General features: G+C 42.8%; 1 protein-coding gene across 8 annotated transcripts in view; it reads left to right on the forward strand.

The window, feature by feature from the left end:
• Positions 1 to 19,973, forward strand: part of MAP3K12 (mitogen-activated protein kinase kinase kinase 12) — a 134,910-nt gene that overhangs the window by 87,154 nt on the left and 27,783 nt on the right. For all 8 annotated transcript variants that reach the window (XM_056555218.1, XM_056555225.1, XM_056555219.1 and 5 more), the window contains exons 4-5: positions 568 to 759; positions 4,293 to 4,451. In XM_056555218.1, the coding sequence (XP_056411193.1) occupies positions 568 to 759; positions 4,293 to 4,451 (351 nt within the window). The remainder of the gene's footprint in view (positions 1 to 567; positions 760 to 4,292; positions 4,452 to 19,973) is intronic.

Here is a 19,973-nt window from a genome sequence, read left to right on the forward strand (position 1 = left end):
GCGAAAACGATGTCGGGCGGAATTTTTTTTTACCATTGACTTCAATTGATTTTTGCTAGCGGATTCCGCTTGAAGAATGAACATGTTCTTTCTTCAAGCGGAACGGAATTCAGCGTCGGAATTCTGCTATCAGATTTTCCGCAGTGTGAACAGGACAGCGGAAAACACATTAAAGTCAATGGGCAGAGGAGATGTGCATTAATTTGGAGCGGATAATTCAAGAGGAATTACTCGAGTAAATTCCTCTTGAATTACTCCGTGTGAACGCACCCTTAAGAAGAGCATTTGCCGAAAAATTTTTTTTTTTGCCCATTTAAGAATGGGGACAGAGATGGTGATCATTGGCTAATTATCAATTAGTGAATAATAATTTCAATTGTTATATTCATATTCATTATCAAATTGCATTTAACTCAAGGAAAACTATGACAGAGTACCTTCTGCTGTATATTTAATTTATTCATTGTACCACTATATTGTTTTATCATTTACCTTCATGGCTCATTAAACCAGCTATTCTATTAGTACTTAATCCCATTTTTCTCATGTGCCCTCTCTCTCTTACAGGGGTGTCTGTACCCAAGCTCCTTGCTATTGTATCCTAATGGAATTCTGTGCCCAAGGGCAGTTGTATGAAGTTCTGCGTGCTGGAAGGAAAGTAACCCCCTCTTTATTAGTGGACTGGTCCATGGGTATTGCTGGAGGAATGAATTATCTGCATCTCCACAAAATCATCCACCGCGATCTTAAGTCTCCAAAGTAAGTGCCTTCTGTTATATATACTTTTATTATACCTGGGTAGTAAGTTCTAGAATATGGGGGACACAGTTGAATGAGGAGAAGACTAGATGAGGTAGTATGCTAGTGGAAGAACTTAGGGTTCGGTTGATAAAGTATGAGGAGATCCAGCAAGAGGCCAAGTCTGTGATACCTAAAGATGAAAGAGTTTGAAACAGGACAAGTAGTAGGAGGATGGGTCTAAAAGGGGGATCACAGTATAATTTAGTAAAGTAAATAATTTAAGTATACAAATGGGGTCATTTGCCAGATTAGAGTGTGAGTTAATGACAAGTGGAAAGATGGTCAGTTCAACTTGGACATGTAATTCAAGGAGTTCAGAAGCAAACAGGAGTATTAAGATGATGTGATAGCTTGATAAAGAGGACAGGTTAAGGGATTTCATCTTTAGAATGGGTGGAATGACTGCATGTTCTATCTCTACAGGAACCATGACACATTTTTGTCATGTAGATGAACAGCAGGAGCCAATCTCTAATACACAGCCCTGTTCTTAAACAACAAAAAACGTGGTCTCAAATGGCTGGAGGTGCTCAACCCCAAATGCAGTTGTGCATTTATACTGGGGGAGCAGATCCTGCCCTTGTAGTCCGTTTCTAGGGGCGATCCCCAGCATAAAAATGCATATAATGGAGGATGCCTGCAGTGGACTACAAGTGCTACAATAGAATCCTTCACCAGATAGATGCTGTGGATGTGTAACAATTAGAATAATACAGGAATATGGGTGCACTACTGTGGTAGATGTATACAATGACATTGGCTATCCCTCAACACTGATGTTAAAATTTAGACATTCGCCAGCATATCCTTATATGAAGGACATACCAGAGCCCGCACACCAATGCCAAGGTTTCTGGCGTGTCCTTCATATAAGGATATGTTGGCAAATGTCTCAATTTTAACATCAGTTTTGAAGGATAGCCAATGTCCTTGTTTACATCTACCACAGTAGTGCACCCATATTCCTGTATTGTACAGCCCTGTTCTTGCGGCAACTTCTGGGATGATAGATAACTCTTATCCTGACTGTTTAACACCTCAGTTGTCATCAATAGCTATTGACCACAGCAGCTAGGGGGTTGAACAGAGGAATGGTACTCTTCTATCACCCTATAGGCACCCTCGTGAACACAAGGGAGTGATTGGTTTCTGTTGCATCCATGATCTCCAGGTCTAGGTCAGTTTTACTCTACCAGGCATAATTCTTAGGGAGAACTGCATGGACATTGCCAGTGCCCATAGCTGGCAATGCATTTCGCTCAGTATTCCGTCAAAAGAATAGACACATTCATTCTTTTAGTGAATTAATTTCTGCATCTAAAAGCTCCACCACTGAAGTTCAGCAGTGTGCACTGCGCAGCAAAATCCCATTCACATAAAAGTGACACCAGCTAATACAATCTCCACATTTCTGGGATTGATATGGTTGCTCCATCAATCTGGAGGTGCACAACGTGGTAGCTGCCTGGACATCTCCTATACTGATGCCAGATGACTAAGATGTCATCCTGTGCCAGGAAGTGTAATAGGAGTACTCACAGTGTGTCTGATATGCGAGGTGCTGTGAGCTGCAGAAGTGGAGCAGCAAAAGGCCTCAAGGAACTTCATAGTGACAAACTGGGGGAGGAGAGGGGTGCTCTGCTGCCCTGTTTGTCTTTTCCTCACTGACCCTCCCCTGAAGAACCTTCCCCTGTCCTGCGGCTCCTCACCTGTAAGCCCTGTAAATATCCCACTTCCCAGAGACTCCCCCTTTTCCCCTCTGTTTGGACCTCTCCTCCTGATACTCCTCTAATATGTGCCCTTTTTGTACCCCCACATAGATTCTTCCATTCCTTTATTATAATGCCTTCCTCCTTTTTTGACCCCCACCCTTAGACACCCTATGCTTCTGTCCCCCCCTTATAAGTGTACCATTCAATACCCCTCCTCTACTACTGTGCCCACTTATATAGAGTGCTCTTCCTCTGCTGTACCCCATATAGAGCTTTCTTCCTCTGTTCTACCCCCTATATAGAGCCCTATTCCTCTACTGTACCCCCTTAAATAGAGACCTCTTTGTCTTCTCTATCCCCTTCTTTAGTACCCTCTTCCCCACCTGTCCCTCTTAAATACCTGTCCTCCCCTCCCCCTTACAGACTTCTCTTATCCCTCTTCCTCTTCTGCCCCCCCCTTAGATCCTTTCACTTTTCACACAGCTTCTCCTATCCCTCTTCTGTCCCCCCCCCCTCCCATTAGATCCCTTTACTTTCCCCACAGCTCCCTTTTACATGCCCCCTGCCTCCCCTTCAATCTGCCCTGATGTTAGTGGCCTCTTGCCTGCAGTCTAGTGCCTGCGCTACACTCTGTTGCAGCGCTCGGTGTACGCTCTGAAGCCGCCACTTCTCCTCATTCCAGGTTCATGTCCATTGCGGCGCTTGGCTTCTTATGCAGGCCGCACTTGGTGACGTAATCGCATCGCGCGCGGCCTGCATAGAAGCACTGAGCCACGATAGACACAAGCCCAGGAGGAGAAGTGTCGATAAAGTACAGGAGCAGGGATTCATGTTACTTGCTCCTGTACAATACTGAGTGGCGATGCGTTCATTGTACATATCGCCACTTATGTTACTTTATCAGTGGGGGGGGGGGGGGGGCGAGATAGGCGGCGGCGAGGCCCTTGCCAGTGCAAGGACTTAGGAAGCCGCCTAACTTGCCTAATGGTGGAGCCGTCTCTGGACATTGGCGATGTGCAGAGACAGTTGCAGGTCCCTTTTACTACTGCAGTGCCTTCATCATGTCTCATGTGCAAATCAGCGGACTTGATATGTCTAAATGAACTCTGATTATCAAATGTAACAATGATTGGAATTCAATTTCAATTAAAATAAAAAAACAGGTTCAGTGCGCAGATTGTATGTTTTAAAACTGTCTAATACAAAAATGTAAAATTGTATAGACGTACATAATATAGTAATATAGTATGTGATATTGATTATGCCCCTTCATGACATTGTTGGTGGAGGTGAAGCATGGATGACATTAACATTTTGGAGGTACAGTAGATGCGAACAAAGTGTACGGCAAAGGAGGGTAGGGATGGAGTTGGGTTGAAGGAACAGTTAGTTACCTGTAATTCGGAGATATAGATTTGAGTCTAAAAAGTTTATATTCTATAAGAAAATTGTGGCTGTTCTTTCTAACATAAACTTTTTTCTATACTGCGCAGTAGTATTGAGCTGCAATACTAGACACAGCCCAAAGACAAGAGAGACACTGTTTCTGGAAGAAAACGTTTTCTACTTTAATTCCCTTTTAAAATAGTCTTATGCTGAATAAAATCACTATAATTTGTGTAATAGTGCATTGGTGTATAGGTAATATGTGAAGTCAGTTTTTGTCTTATCTGTATGTGCTAGAAGCCAATATATCGTAGTATCAGTGATAGCAGCTACGCTGAGTTTGTCTACTTTAACTTCTTTAGCTCATATGCTTTTATCTTCTATTGTACACAGCATGCTGATCACATATGACGATCTGGTAAAAATCTCAGACTTTGGTACGTCCAAAGAGTTGAGTGACAAGAGCACTAAAATGTCCTTTGCGGGAACAGTAGCCTGGATGGCACCAGAGGTCATACGAAATGAACCTATCTCTGAAAAGGTGGACATCTGGTAAGTGAACAATGTATCAGCATTAACATCATATTACTGTTATGTCAATACTTCTGACGGCAGATTGTCTTTATTATTTTCAGCCTTGTGTTTAAAAAATGTAATATTCCTGTTATTATATCCGAGAGTCAGAAACGTTGTCAATACAGCTGTATCTTAAATCTTACAACTAGAACTATAGGTTAGCAAAATAGTGGATCAATGGGGAATCCTAGAATGAAAGACATAAAACAAAGCACTAGGAAGAAAAAGTGTAAGTATAATCCTGATGTACAGATCTATAGGGTCTGCAGTCTACATTGTCTGTGTTTTATTGATTGCTCCGCGGTCATTGGGTTACTGGGGCAGATGCAGTCATTCAATCCTTGTTTTTTTCTGTCTCGTATTATAGGGCCAGATGTTTTGGATTACCAGGAATCTCTAGTCCTGCTTAATTCCTTTACTAGCCAGAGAAAGCTGGATCATTTTGGATTTGCAACGCTTTGTGTTCAATTTGCCTTAAAATTCTCATCTCGACTATGTCATCCTTTGCCCTTTCTCCTGTGCTCTGGCATGGATTGCCTCATCAGTTGGCATGGTTTAGTTCTGCCATTTGAGTCAGTTTACTCAGTGCCATAGCTATAGGAAGTGCAGAGGTAATATTCTCTTCAGGGCCCTGATAACAGAGGGGGCCCCTTGGCCACATAAGTATCCCGTTTATATGGTGGGGTCATGTTTCAGACAACTACATTGGGGCTCAGGAGCTTCATATATTATTTGACCCGGGCAATGTTTAATATATTATAAAGACATTGGCGCAACTAGCTGATAAATAGGTAAATGCTGGATAGTATAGTCCATGGTTAGATTTGTACGTCAGTGTAAAATTCTGTCAGGTCTACATGGAAGTACTCTACATTTAGAAACAATGGGAACTACCTGTAGGTTTATTCAAATGACATACCGTATTTTTCGCCGTATAAGACACACTTTTTCTTCCCCAAAACTAATCCCCGGCTCCCTGCAGGATTGCAGGTGTCTCACGCTGTCACTCTACTGATCCGTTGAAACCGTGGATCGCAGGATTATGAACATAGACAGTGGATCTGCATATTTCTTTTCCCTACAGGCGGTGTCACTGACTACAAGTTACCTGGGGCAATATGCTACATGCCTGATTCCACTGTCTGTATATAAGTTTGGTATTATGCTTTCCTTTTTAGGATTCTTTGGCATTTACATTAATTGATTTCTATATACTCTGTGGTACCGATTTGGACAAATAGAAGATAGCTATATATTCCTCCCTGATGACGCCACCGTGAACGGTGGCAGAAACGCGTTGGTGGAAATTTTATCATAATACCTTGTTTTGCTACGTACCTTTTCCAGTGACTGCGCTGGCTGTGTATTTATCAAATTTTTTAACAGTGACTGTGCTATAGGGATGTTGGCTGGGCTTAGCAATTTTCCAATAATTAGCACTCTCTTCTGTTTATTTTTGCCATTGGGCTATTCATGAACCAACACCTATAATAGTTTAATAATTTTAATTGATACTAGTAAAATTTACATTTTAAGGCACATCCGGAGATCTTCATTTTCTCCTTCTTTTGATGCATCTTATACGGCAAATACACATTAAAACCGGCGGTCCCTGCGGCCATCAACGGCCGGGACCCGCGGCTAATACAGGACATCACCGATGGCGGTGATGCCCTGTATTAACCCTTCAGACGCGCGATCAAAGCTGACCGCTGCGTCTCAAGCGAAAGTGACACTAACCCGGCTGCTCAGTCGGGCTATTCGGGACCACCGCGGTGAAATCGCGGCGTCCCGAACAGCTTACAGGACACCGGGAGGGACCTTACCTGCCTCCTCAGTGTCTGCTCCATGCCGGGATTCCCTGCATGGTCGGCGCTCTCCTTCGTCATCATCACGTCGTCGCGCACGCCGTCCCGTCATCCAATAGGAGCGGCGTGCGTAGCGACGTGATGGCGGCGACGGAGAGCGAGGATACCGGGCAGCAGAGACGTTCCAGAGCGACGGGGACACTGCAGAGACGCGGCAACAGCGATGGAGGGCGACATCCAGGGCAGCGGTGACGAGCGGTGACGGGTCCGTAGTGGCGGGGACACGTGAGTATTACCTCCTATACCAGTGGTCTTCAACCTGCGGACCTCCAGATGTTGCAAAACTACAATTCCCAGCATGCCCGGACAGCCAACGGCTGTCCGGGCATGCTGGGAGTTGTAGTTTTGCAACATCTGAAGGTCCGCAGGTTGAAGATCACTGTCCTATACTTTACATTGTATTTGGTTCAGAATCTTTATTTTCTAGATTTTTATGCTTTAAAATTGGGTGCGTCTTATATGCCGGAGCGTCTTATATGCCGAAAAATGCGGTATATAGTAATGTAGGCAAACACATATCTGGTACATACTAAGTCTGAATGATGAAAAATGGCACAGATAAAAACCAACCATGTGTCAGGATATATAACTAATATACCGGTATTACATATGTGACCATATCATCTTCCTGTTGTCAGGAATCCAATCCACCAGATGTATTAAGTATGGTTTCTAGCTCCTTATAGGAAAGGCTGTATTCCATCACATTCCATGTACAAACAGGTTCATGAAGAGGGATGTCTGAAGATACAATAAATGTGACAAGCAGATGCGTTCCTTATAATCCAGCATCTTGTATCATTCAGCAGTATTCATATAATAGCTATAAGTATACCATATAGCTATTATAAGTATACCATATAGCTATTATAAGTATACCATATAGCTATTATAAGTATACCATATAGCTATTATAAGTATACCATATAGCTATTATAAGTATACCATATAGCTATTATAAGTATACCATATAGCTATTATAAGTATACCATATAGCTATTATAAGTATACCATATAGCTATTATAAGTATACCATATAGCTATTATAAGTATACCATATAGCTATTATAAGTATACCATATAGCTATTATAAGTATACCATATAGCTGTTTGGTTTGCAGCTCACTTCAAGCTATTGTTTGCTTTGCTGGATCTGTATAGCTGTAAGTTAAGCTTTCCTGCATCTTTAAAACTATTACTATGTCCCATCTGGGTGTAATATGTGTAAGGATTACTACGTGTAGACAAGATGACACAGTGTGGAACTCAATAAACAATCATTGTATGTTTCAGCAGGGGTGCGATGGTGTAACCCTCTTAGTATAATGATATTTCATGCAGTGTATCCTGATCGTTGAAAGTCTTGCTTAACCATAAGCCAGCAGTCTCTTTACAGGCAGCAGCCTTAGAAATCCTATCCTTGGGGGAAAATAACATTTCCAACATCTGGCTGGTTGCCCAGGCAGGGGGTCTGCAGAACCCAAGACTTGGTGTTTCCAATTAATTATATTAGTCATTTTTTCCAATAAGTGGTGGGGCAGGAGACATTGAGTAGGGCTACAGAAGTACATGCAAGAAGGGCAATTTCGAATAGCCTGCAGTATTTCTGAAAAACATTTCCATCCTTTTAACCCTTTACTGAAAAGAGTCATTACCCTTCGTATTCAGTTTAAGGACTGTCCAAAACAGCTTATAAGTAAATGAATATTACTGAATTGGTTAATTGTCTAGTGCAAACATAGCCAACTGTTTGCCAGGCATGGTATTAGCAAAACTTTAACATGCTACTTTCCAGCTCTGAAAATGGTGACCCAGTGGTGAACAACTTATCCCCTATCCTAAGGATAGGGGATATGTTACAGATCGCGGGGGGTCCGACCGCTGGGGCCCCCTGCGATCTCCTGTACGGAGCCCCGACAGCCCGCGCGAAGGGGGCATGTCGACCCCTGCACGAAGCGGCGGCCGACACGCCCCCTCAATACAACTCTATGGCAGAGCCGAAGCCTTCGGCAATCTCCGGCTCTGCCATAGAGATGTATTGAGGGAGCGTGTCGGCTGCCGCTTCGTGCGGGTGTCGACACCCGTGATCTGGCCGGAGAGCCTGGCCCCTGTACAGAGAGATCACAGGGGGCCCTAGCGGTCGGACCCCCCGCGATCTCAAACTTATCCCCTATCCTTAGGATAGGGGATAAGTTTTTCACCACTGGACTACCCCTTTAACTAGAGGTATTGTTGGGTTCACTTTGGCTGTGCAGCCGATCTCCCATTAACCACCACCCGCCAATCTTAAGCCAAACACAATGCCTAACACTTGAATATATAGGCACCAGAGCCTCTTTTTAAAGTATATAAAGTACTAACTAAAATATACATATATAAATAACATACCTTATAATGTGGGGAAAATTCTTGCAAGTGCCTGCAGGGCACCTGTTAGGCTGTAAAAATAAACAGATCCCCCTGCCATAACGTACTGACTGTCATAGTACCTTCCCAGTATCTAGACCTGTGGGAACACCACTGCTCTGTTTAGCTCCATATTCACATGTCCAGGGGAATCATACCACTGACTTTTAATTTTCTTCCAAAAACACAGTTTTATAACACCATCCTACTGTATGCTGCCATGAAAGTAAAACTTGTATAAAAAGATCCTCTTCCATCTGCCAAATGAAGGCCAAGAACAGCAAGGTGGCAAGGTGCTGCTAGACCAGAATGAAACTGCCGCCCCTGCTGTCTCTTCAGAAAGAGCGAAGCCTTATGTCATTCTTTCCCCTCCATTTACATTCATTCTGCTCTGACCTAACCCAGCTGCCCCTTGGACCTACCTTTCCTGTTATGTCAGGCCTAAGCTGCTTTGTGCACCACCCCATGCCCTTACTACATACAAGATAGATAGACCCCAAGAAGGGATAGCATGTCTAAAAGCAGTCATGCATTGAATGATTTTATTGTCAAATTTGGCAAAGCTTTGTTTAGAAAAAAAAGATAAACACCTACTTGGAATAGTAAAAAAATATAAATTTTTAAAGGGGTACTCTGTTGGAAAACATTTTTTTTTTTCATATATCAACTGGTGCAATAAAGTTAAACAGATTTGTAAATTACTTCTATCAAAAAATCTTAATCTTTCCAGTACTTATCAGCTGTTGTATACTACAGAGGAAGTAGAGATGTTCTTTTCTGTCTGACCACAGTGCTCTCTGCCGACACCTCTGTCTGTGTCAGGAATTGTCCAGAGTAGAAGCAAATGCCCATAACAAACCTCTCCTGCTCCAGACACTTCCTGACATGGACAGAGGTGTCAGCAGAGAGCACTGTGGTCAGACAGAAAAGAAATTCAAAAAGAACTTCCTCTGTAGTATACAGCCGCTGAAAAGTACTGGAAGGATTATGATTTTTAAATAGAAGTAATTGACAAATGTGTTTAACTTTCTGGTACCAGTTGATTTGAAAACATTTGTTTCGCTAACAAACTGAAATATCTCCAAGCACTTTTGATCATTGGAAATGTTTTTTATTGTCTGTCCCTAAATGACGCAATTCACAATCCAATGTATTTTTAATGTGTACTGTGTATTATGGCATGTTTTTTTTTCTTCTCATGGGTTCAATGTAAATCCATGAGAGAACATGCCACTAGAGGTGTACATGTATAGAATAGGGTCATAGCCTTTATAGGCACTTTATATTACAGATCTGTAAAACACATGGCATAGATAGCTGTTTCTATAAGCAACCAGTGAATTATGGATGTACTGGGGGCCTCTAACGCAGCTATAAACATGTACTAGATAAGTAATGTAATATATAAATATTATAGCTGCAGACAAAGAAGTGTATAGTCCAGCTCACTCCCTCAGCCCGTCGCGCCAGGACCGGCGTGGGCAACGCCGACTGGAACTGACAAGTAAAAGCAAAATGTCCAGTGTGAATATGAAGGAACTGGATGTTTATTCCAATAGCCAAAAAGACAAGGAGAACATGACAAGGTGACGCGTTTCGGTCCTAAGGCTGGACCTTAGTCATGAATAAATATTATAGAGGTTATATCAATATATAAATTAGGTTCAAAGTTGAATGTAGCTTATAAAACATTTAAAAAGATCGCCTTTATAATATTTTTCTATACTATTAAATATAGTGTTGTATAAAGAATATTGTTTAATATTGTCTATTTTCATCTTTTTGGACAGCGCCGTATACTGAATGTTACAGCTTGTACGTGTTTATTAATTCAGAAGTCTTTTTGTCCTCCCAGCTGTTACCTGTAATATCTACAAATTCTACTTTTCTATATATCACAACTCTCTCTCTTGTGGCGGCTCTGAATCTTCTCAGCTAAGGTTGCCAGGGTATTGGCATGGCAATAGTGAGGAATAACAGAATACATAAAGCAGAGCTGGGCTCATGGAGCCTATACATTGGTAAATAGACTCCCTGCGGCCTTGTACTATATAGAATCCTGATGTATGAGGCCTTAATGCAGCACCATTACACTCTGGAATTTCTCCACTAGAAACAAGAAATATCTCTATAATATGGCATCCATATGGTTCATATGATTCATATGGAATCCAACAACAGAAATAAAAATCATTATGGTGCCATATCAAATAGGAGGCATATGGAGGTACAGAATGGTCTCATAGTCTTCTATAAGTGCTGTATTATGCTTCATAATATATACACTGCTCATAAAATAAAGGGAACACTTAAACAACACAATGTAACTCCAAGTCAATCACACTTCTGTGAAATCACACTGTCCACTCAGGAAGCAACACTGATTGACCATCAATTTCACATGCTGCTGTGCAAATGTAACAGACAACAGGTGGAATTTATAGGCAATTAGCAAGACACCCCCATTAAAGGAGTGGTTCTGCAGGTGGTGACCACAGACCACTTCTTAGTTCCTATGCTTCCTGGCTGATATTTTGGTCACTTTTGAATGCTGGCGGTGCTTTCACTTTAGTGGTAGCATGAAACGGAGTCAACAACCCACACAAGTGGCTCAGGTAGTGCAGCTCATCCATGATGGCACATCAATACGAGCTGTGGCAAGAAGGTTTACTGTATCTGTCAGTGTAGTATCCAGAGCATGGAGGCACTACCAGGAGACAGGCCAGTACATCAGGAGACGTGGAGGAGGCCATAGGAGAGCAACAACCCAGCAGCAGGACCGCTACCTCCGCCTTTGTGCAACGAGGAGCACTGCCAGAGCCCTGCAAAATGACCTCCTGCAGGCCAGAAATGTGCATGTGTCCACTCAAACGGTCAGAAACAGACTCCATGAGGGAGGTATGAGGGCCCAACGTCCACAGGTGGGGGTTGTGCTTACCGCCCAACACCGTGCAGGATGTTTGGCAGAGAACACCAAGAATGGCAAATTCGCCACTGGCGCCTTGTGCTCTTCACAGATAAAAGCAGGTTCACACTGAGCACATATGACAGACGTGAGAGTCTGGAGATGCCGTGGAGAACGTTCTGCTGCCTGCAATATCCTCCAGCATGACCGGTTTGGCAGTGGGTCAGTAATGGTGTGGGGTGGCATTTCTTTGGGGGGCTACACAGCCCTCCATGTGCTTGCCAGAGGTAGCCTGACTGCCATTAGGTACCGAGATGAGATCCTCTGAGACTTGTGAGACCATATGCTGGTGCGGTTGGCCCTGGGTTCCTCCTAATGCAAGACAGTGCTAGACCTCATGTGGCTGAAGTGTGTCAGCAGTTCCTGCAAGAGGAAGACATTGATGCAATGGACTGGCCCACCCGTTCCCCAGACCTGAATCCGATTGAGCACATCTGGGACATCATGTCTCGTTCCATCCATCAACACCACGTTACACCACAGACTGTCCAGGAGTTGGCGGATGCTTTAGTCGATGTCTGGGAGGACAACCCTCAGGAGACCACCTCATCAGGAGCATGCCCAGGCATTGTAGGGAGGTCAAACGGGCACATTTTGACTTGTTTTAAGGACATTACATCAAAGTTGGATCAGCCTATAGTGTGGTTTTCCACTTTGATTTTGAGTGTGACTCCATATCCAGACCTCCATGGGTTGATAAATTTGATTTCCATTGATAATTTTACTGTGATTTTGTTGTCAGCCCATTCAACTATGTAAAGATGAAAGTATTTCATACGATTAGTTCATTCATTCAGATCTAGGATGTGTTATCTTAGTGTTCCCTTTATTCTGTCTACTGTCCCTTCATATATCTCCTACAAATACATAGGTTGTCATGCTCTGTTAGACTCTGTAGATACAGATGTATTCTCTCTTATAACATTGCTTCTAATGGAGAATATATCTGTGTATATGGAGTCTGTGAATGGAGTCATTGTGGTACAGGGGAGTTTACATGAGCCATAAAGCTACACAGGCTCTAAGATCGCCATATCTCACTGCAGACGTTTTGTTGCATTGCAGCTAATGCATGTGAATGGGGTCACCGTGCAATCGATCCAGGATGGAATTCTTGTGACTCAGGTCGTGGTAGCTGCGATCCGGAACAATCCCTGCAGTTAGATATGGCAATTATTCTTAACGATAAAAACAGTAGAGCACTACTCTTTTTATTCCCCTACCATTGTCTAGCATATGTTTCATATGTTATATACAAGTATCATATTATGTTTGACAATAAACTCCTGCATAGTAGACTAATGTGGAGATTTATTCTGATCGCCATACTGGATACGGGAAGGAATTTTTACTCACATGGGGCATTTGGCATCAGCCTCATAGGGTTTTTTTTTTGGCCTTTCTCTGGATAAACACAGTAGGATTTTAGGTTGAACTCGATGTTTCTTTCTTTCAACCTTACAAATAGGGGGAGATTTATCAAAACCTGTGCAGGGGGAAGTTGACCTGTTGCCCATAGCAACCAATCAGATCGCGTCTTTTATTTTTCAGAGGTCTTTTTATATTATAAAGAATCGATCTGATCGGTTGCTATGGGCAACTGGTCAGCTTTTCCTCTGTACGGGTTTTGATAAATCTCCCCTATATGTTACTATGTATGTTAATGCAGCAAATACTACTTCAGTTCCTCTAACTTTTGATCCGACCCATTGTTGTCCCATATCACTGACTTGTCTTTGTTTAGTCTCTCACCACCAATTCATGTTAATCTTGGCATGGTGGAGGTTTTGGGGAGGAGGGGGTTATTATCATTGGCACACGGGGGCAGGCAGTGTTACTATGGAGATGAGCTGTGAGATGGGTGTGGGATTAGCGTCCATCTGTCATTGTGCGTGACCCCTCCTTACAGGCCAGCATCACATTAGATCCCATGCTGCTGGCGCCCAGGCTCACATACTTGCACGCACACACTTAGCTCTCATCTGCACTAAATAATCTTCCCGAGGACATGTTGCAGATGGGACCTCATCTCCTGCCGGCTCTGTCTAATCATGATGGAGATGAGTCATTTTATTAGGAGCTGTAAATAAACCTACAGAAAATTCATCACTAATGACTTTGATTTGGGATTATTCCTGCGGACAAAGAGAGAGATTTCTCTTTATCGGGTTTACGGAATGACTCATGTTGTCGGACGTGACATCTAATATTCACCGTTATGGTCTATTGATCCCACAATGCATGCCACAAAAACACAGCAAAAACAATATTTTCCCTAAAGTATTATTAGTAATGACACATACTGCTAGATTTTCTACTCCATTTTCTACTTCAATCTGTTGCACACTGCACTATGGAAGGGACTGGTCCATATAATGAGTCGATACTAAGAGAAAAAAATTAGGGCGTATTACTTACATATTTAAATATTCTTCGGTTACACACTATGGAAGTCTAGGCTAATTTAGAAATAGAGGGTAACAATCATATTTAGATAGGGACAACATATATAGCAAATGACTGTTATGCAGCGCTGTGCATTTTTTGAAGTCATTGCTTCCCAACTAGGATTCCTTCAGCTGCTGCAAAACTACAACCCCCAGTATGCCTGGACAGCCTTTGGCCTTTTTTTTTTTTTAAGTAGAAACCTATGAAATGTAATCAAAAAAGCTAACTCCATCCCTTATTTAGAAAGCTAAATTAAATTAAAAAAAATAAAAAAATAAAAACACCAGCAAATACGCCAATGTTAAAACCCATATGGCTTATTTTGGCCTTTTTTCACCCCCATAGACTTTTATGGGAGAAAAACGGCAACATTTTCCCAACAAAACCCCAAAGTCTGAACATGAGGTAGTTTTTAAAAAAAACTGCCAGGTAGCCAAAAACTGCAAAAAAAAAAAAAAAAAAAACAGCAAGAGGATTAAAAAAAAAAAAATGCCAAAATGAAAAACGACAAGTGGATTTAGCATTTTGCGATTGCAGCTAACATCTGGTCACAGCGGTTTTTTTCAAGGAAAAAAACACTGTGTGGCAGAATTGTTTATTTTTGGGTGTTTTTGCAAAACATAAATCAAGTGGAAACCTAGCCTAATACAAGTGTCTTACCAGTGAAATGCCCATTCTGATTGATCCTGTCTGGACTGTCCATAGCATTGTATGTTAAAGGAGTATTCTAGCACCGACTATTCCTCCTCCGTTGTGCATCCTGTTTTCTTCCTTCACCTGTGTGCACAGATTGTCACACAGAGCTCAGCCTATCACCGGCCGCAGCGATTTCTCGCCTAGGCTGGTGATAGGCTGACAGCTGTGTGACGGTCCGTGCACAGAAAGAAAGCAGAAGACAGGACCGGAGGACCGATCAGCTGTAGCAGTGCTCCAGGGAAGGTGAAAGGTGAGTGAAAGTTTATTTTCATTTTTTTGGCGCTAGAGTACTCCTTTTAAGGTTGGTTTCAGAAAAGACCATTTTATGGTGAAAACATTGTAACCTGCGGCCACTTTAAAAAGTACTTGTCATCAAATAAACTTTTCTAAACTAACTCAGGCTATGTTCCCTAACTACTCCTAATGCTCCTCCCACCCTTAAAAAGAAATTACAGAGCTTTAAAAAGCTGTGTATCTTACCTTTATTCTTGCTCACATGCAATCCTCCAGCAGGAGAAAGTGGGCATTTGCCAGCAGGCATGACATTACTGTAGCCTGCTGGAGGACCACTTCCGCCCTCACATCGTTGCAGTGCTATGATGAATAAAAGACCTTAGGCTCTGTGCAGCTTTCAGTGAGGCGCTACGCATCTTTCAGTATAGCTCTATGCATCTTTCAGTGAGGCTCTATGCATCTTTCAGTCATGGCTGGTGCAAGGATTTTTGCCGCCCTAGGTGAAAGCTAATTTTGCCACCCCTGACTCCGCCCATTCTCTCCACCCTTTGATCTGCCCCTTTTTCACCGCTCTACCTATTTAATGGTTTTTGCTGTAAGCTACCAAGACATGCAGGGATATGTAATTCTGCACTGAACTCAAACTAGTAATCTCTCCATTTATAGAAAAACTACAAGTTCCAGCATGCTTTGACAGTAAGAGGCTGTCTGTTGCTGTCAGAGAGTTGTAGTTTTGCAACAATCGCAGAGCCCCAGGTTGGAGATCTACATTGAAAACACCCTAATGGATTATCCTAATGGATAAATGAAACAGGAGACAAAGGAGCCGCTTAACAGCTCGCACTACAGAGGTGAGCCCCTGTCCAATTTTACATGATCAAATTCACATATCTTCTAAAGCTGAGTTCACATATATCAGACGTCCTGCATAGTTTCCCTCTGGCCTGCACCATAGGGAAACTGATGCTAAAACTGATCCCATTCATTTGAATAGGATAGTTCACATTCGTCCAGCGTCTCAATTTTGACGCCGCTTGGTTGGACATGCCGGGCGGCACCGGACAGGGGAACACAGCTTGCTGCCCAGAAACAATGGATGCCGGATGCCATACAACTGATGACAAGTTGTCATCAGTCATGGCATCAGCTGAGTCGGATCTAGGCTGAGTTCACCTAGGTCGGATGCTGAACATATGTGAACCCAGTCTTACAGTGAGTCACCCAGGATCAGCAACCCATGGCATCCCAACTCTTCCTGCTGAGAATAATGAATACACTTCATGGGTCAAGTACAGTGGACCTGGAGCGCTAACGGCGAGTGTCCCCAGGCAATGCTCCGGCGTCTCAGCGCGTGCGCCCCCGCTCTCCAGGGCGCGCGCGCACCGCGACTCTTAGATCTAAAGGGCCAGTGCACCGGTGATTGGTGCCTGGTCCAAAGTGGTTAATTAAGGGTTAAGGTTTGTGAGAGGCAGTGCTGTTTGGACTTAATTAGGCCTCACCTGTGCACTGCCTATAAGTACCTTCTCCTCCCACAGCCTCCTATTGGATCTTTGTTGCCTTGAGCGTTCTTTGTTCCTGTGTTCCCTGCCTGTTGCCGTACCCATTGCTACTGACTACCGCCTGTGAACCGTTGCTGCCTGCCCTGACCATTTGCTTCATCCGACTACGCCTTTGCCTGATCCTCTTGTACCTTGCCTTTTCTCAGCAGCCAGAGAGGTTGAGTAGCTACTGGGTGGAACGACCTGGGGGTTACCTGCCGATGCAAGTCCATCCCGCTTTGTGGCGGGCTCTGGTGAAGACCAGTAACTCCTTAGACTCCGTTCCCCTGGAACGGCCCACATCATCACCTCTCTGGCTCAGCGGATCCACCACCAGCCTCCGCTACCAGCTACCAGCCCAGATCCTGACAGTGTGTCTGGCTCACAGAGTATAAGGGAGCATTCACACAAGTACACAAACGTATTTTATGTTTCAAACTCACAGTGTGTTTCTTGCTACAAGTTTGAAATAAAATTCGCTCTCATGAATGAGCCCTTATGCAGTAAGTAGTGTTGTATAGCACTGCTGTACTCCAGTAATGGGAGCTCCTGCTCTGTACTAGCTGTATAGAACAACATTGATCAGTGTTATCCATTTCTCACCAACATGTGCTTATTAGAAGGTCTGGTGGTCCACTTTTAACCATGTCCCTCAGCAGGTCTGGTCCGGTTTTCACCAGACAGAGGGGGCGCTCTGCTAGTACGTGCAGCATGCCTGGGTGGGAGGTAGTGCTTTGTTGGTCTGTCACTGCCTGAGCCTGACAGGGGTGCTGCTGATGCGAATCGCTCAGTGAGTGAATGAAGCTTTAGTTTGCTGACACCGGCGGCAGTGCGCCCCCCTCGAAAGTACACTATAGGCGATGGCCTACTTCGCCTATAGGAAGAACTGGCCCTCCTTTCAGTGAGGCTCTGTGCAGCTGTCAATCAAGCTCAGTGCAGAGAAACACTTCCTGAGTTTGGTCTCCTACCAGGCCGGTAGGAGACTAAACTCCCTGTATTAATTGTGGCAGGTAACAGAACAGAGCCACCTAGTTACCGTTTTTTATATTAAATTTTAAATATATTTATGTTTATAATTTTAAAAGAAAGTAAATGGGAAAGTGTCTGCTAATTACACAAGGAACACTATATTAAAAGTTTTATTTGGTGACAGGTACTCTTTAAGTTAAGGGACCACTGTACTGTACAATGGATAGATAACTAGAGGAGCATGAACAAGTCGCCTTGCCAGAATATGTGAACAGAAAATACATAGTGATTTAAAAGGGTACTCCGCTGTAAACATCTTATCCCCTATCCCCGATCTCTGGGCCGGCAGTGTCGGCGTCTGGAACACGGAAGCTTGCAGCTTCCGTGTTGGTGACATCATGCCACGCTCTCTCCATTCATGTCACGTCTCCTCTCATAGACATTAATGGAGGTGGTGTGGCACTGGCATCGCCAGTCATCAGGTACAGAGCAGAGTTTACTCTGTGTAGTGAATCATGGGGGTCCCCAGCTACAATACCCCCGTGATCTAACACCTTATCCCCTATCCTTTGGATAGGGTATAAAATCTTTACAGGGAAGTACCCCTTTAATGAGACTGGCATATGAAGAGCAGCAGAGTAGACTGAAGAGTTATCTGTGACCAGATTAGGTTGGTTGTTTTGTGTTATCTGTTCTGTGATACAAGCATTCTTGAAGAATTTTCACAATGAAGATGTAGTCTGATCTGCCAAAATTCGGTTATAGAGCAGCAGAGGCGGAGCAAATTTTTACGTTTTTTGGAAAAAAGATGCAGCAATAGTTCATATTGGGCTTAGGAGTCCAGTGGGTGGTCCTAATCAGTGACAGATTTGCCTGTTTGCACACCATACAGGAAAGGCTATAATTTACTGGGTAGCACCACCTACTGGACTCCTAAACCATAATAACCAGGTCCTTTTTGCATAAACCTATATGTCAATCTGCTCAGATTTTCTCCCTCTATAACATGCTGCCTGCAGCTCAGATGTTATGTTCAACATTACATATTCCCTTTAAAGGAATTTTCTGGGATGTTTTTTATTTATTAATGGCCTGTCCTTAGTTTAAGCCATCAATATCTGGTCAGGGTCCAACTCTGAGTCGAGGCTATATCTGGTATTGCAGAAGCGAAGTGGGGGAGTGTCAGCAGTGGGACCCCTCTGATCACATTTTAATAGCCTATCCTACAGATCATCTATCAATAAAAGAAATCCCTTTTAGGGTGTATTCACATGTACAGTATCCTGTGCATATATGATCCACAGGATTTGAAGAAGCAGATTTTATGTAAACTAATGGACTGAACACAGCATCAAATCTGCAGCCTCAAATCCCGTGCATTAAATATGAGCAGGTGACTGTACGTGTGAATAGTCCATTAAAGTGAATGTCCACCATTTTGTTTTCAATCTGACTAGACACAAAAGTCTGTGATAGATAATTTCATGAAGGGTTACAGCTGTATATATGCCCCACCAATCATAACGTGATGCCATATTCTAGCAATAGTTTTCTAGTCCTGGATAACTCCCTTAAGAAAATTAAACTATTTTACATTTTATTTCAGTAGAAAATTCTGCCATCTGATAGATTAGTTAGAGGTATCACATCTCATACTAAGTGACATAGCTGAATTGGATTGCTTGCTGTAAAATACATGAGCTCTGAAGATGGCTTCCTCCCTACTGAATCTATCAATACATTTGTAATCCTTGGAAGTGGCACTTCGCTCCTCCAGATTTCTAATCTAAGAAGTGAATTTACCCATCTGACAATGAAGAGCTCTGTTTCAATTTATCTATTGAACTTTTCTGAAGCAGAAAGGTTCTCTTGAAAAAGGTTGAACCGAAATTTGCCAGATGAGTGAATAAATTCCCTTTATTTATTTATTTATTTCAAATCCAGGATTACATAGTTTGATTATGGACCGAGGGTCTGGTCCTGGTGCTGAATACCTCTTTGGATTATAACTTCCACTATAGGTCCCAGCACTGTGCCCTTCCATTTGCCTATTGTATGGACTATCTATATATCTGCATACTTAATCTGTCTAAATGTGCACATGCATAAAAAAAAAAAATCTTAGTTGAACAAAAAATTTGGAGGGCAAGAATGTCTAATTTCACATTTTAAAAATGTATGCACCTAGTTACAATGCATTTTTTGTATCACATGCTATAGCCCTACTATTGTGGCCTCCACGCAGAAAATCCCAACTGGAAAGACAGTGTTTACAATCAGAACTGCGAGGAATAATATTTGTACATACTGTTTTTATCAGGGAATTTCGAGGAATAATATTTGCATAATATTGTCAGTCTATATATGTGGGTCT

The sequence above is a fragment of the Hyla sarda genome, chromosome 2 (assembly GCF_029499605.1).
Source record: "Hyla sarda isolate aHylSar1 chromosome 2, aHylSar1.hap1, whole genome shotgun sequence".
Lineage (NCBI taxonomy): Eukaryota > Metazoa > Chordata > Amphibia > Anura > Hylidae > Hyla > Hyla sarda.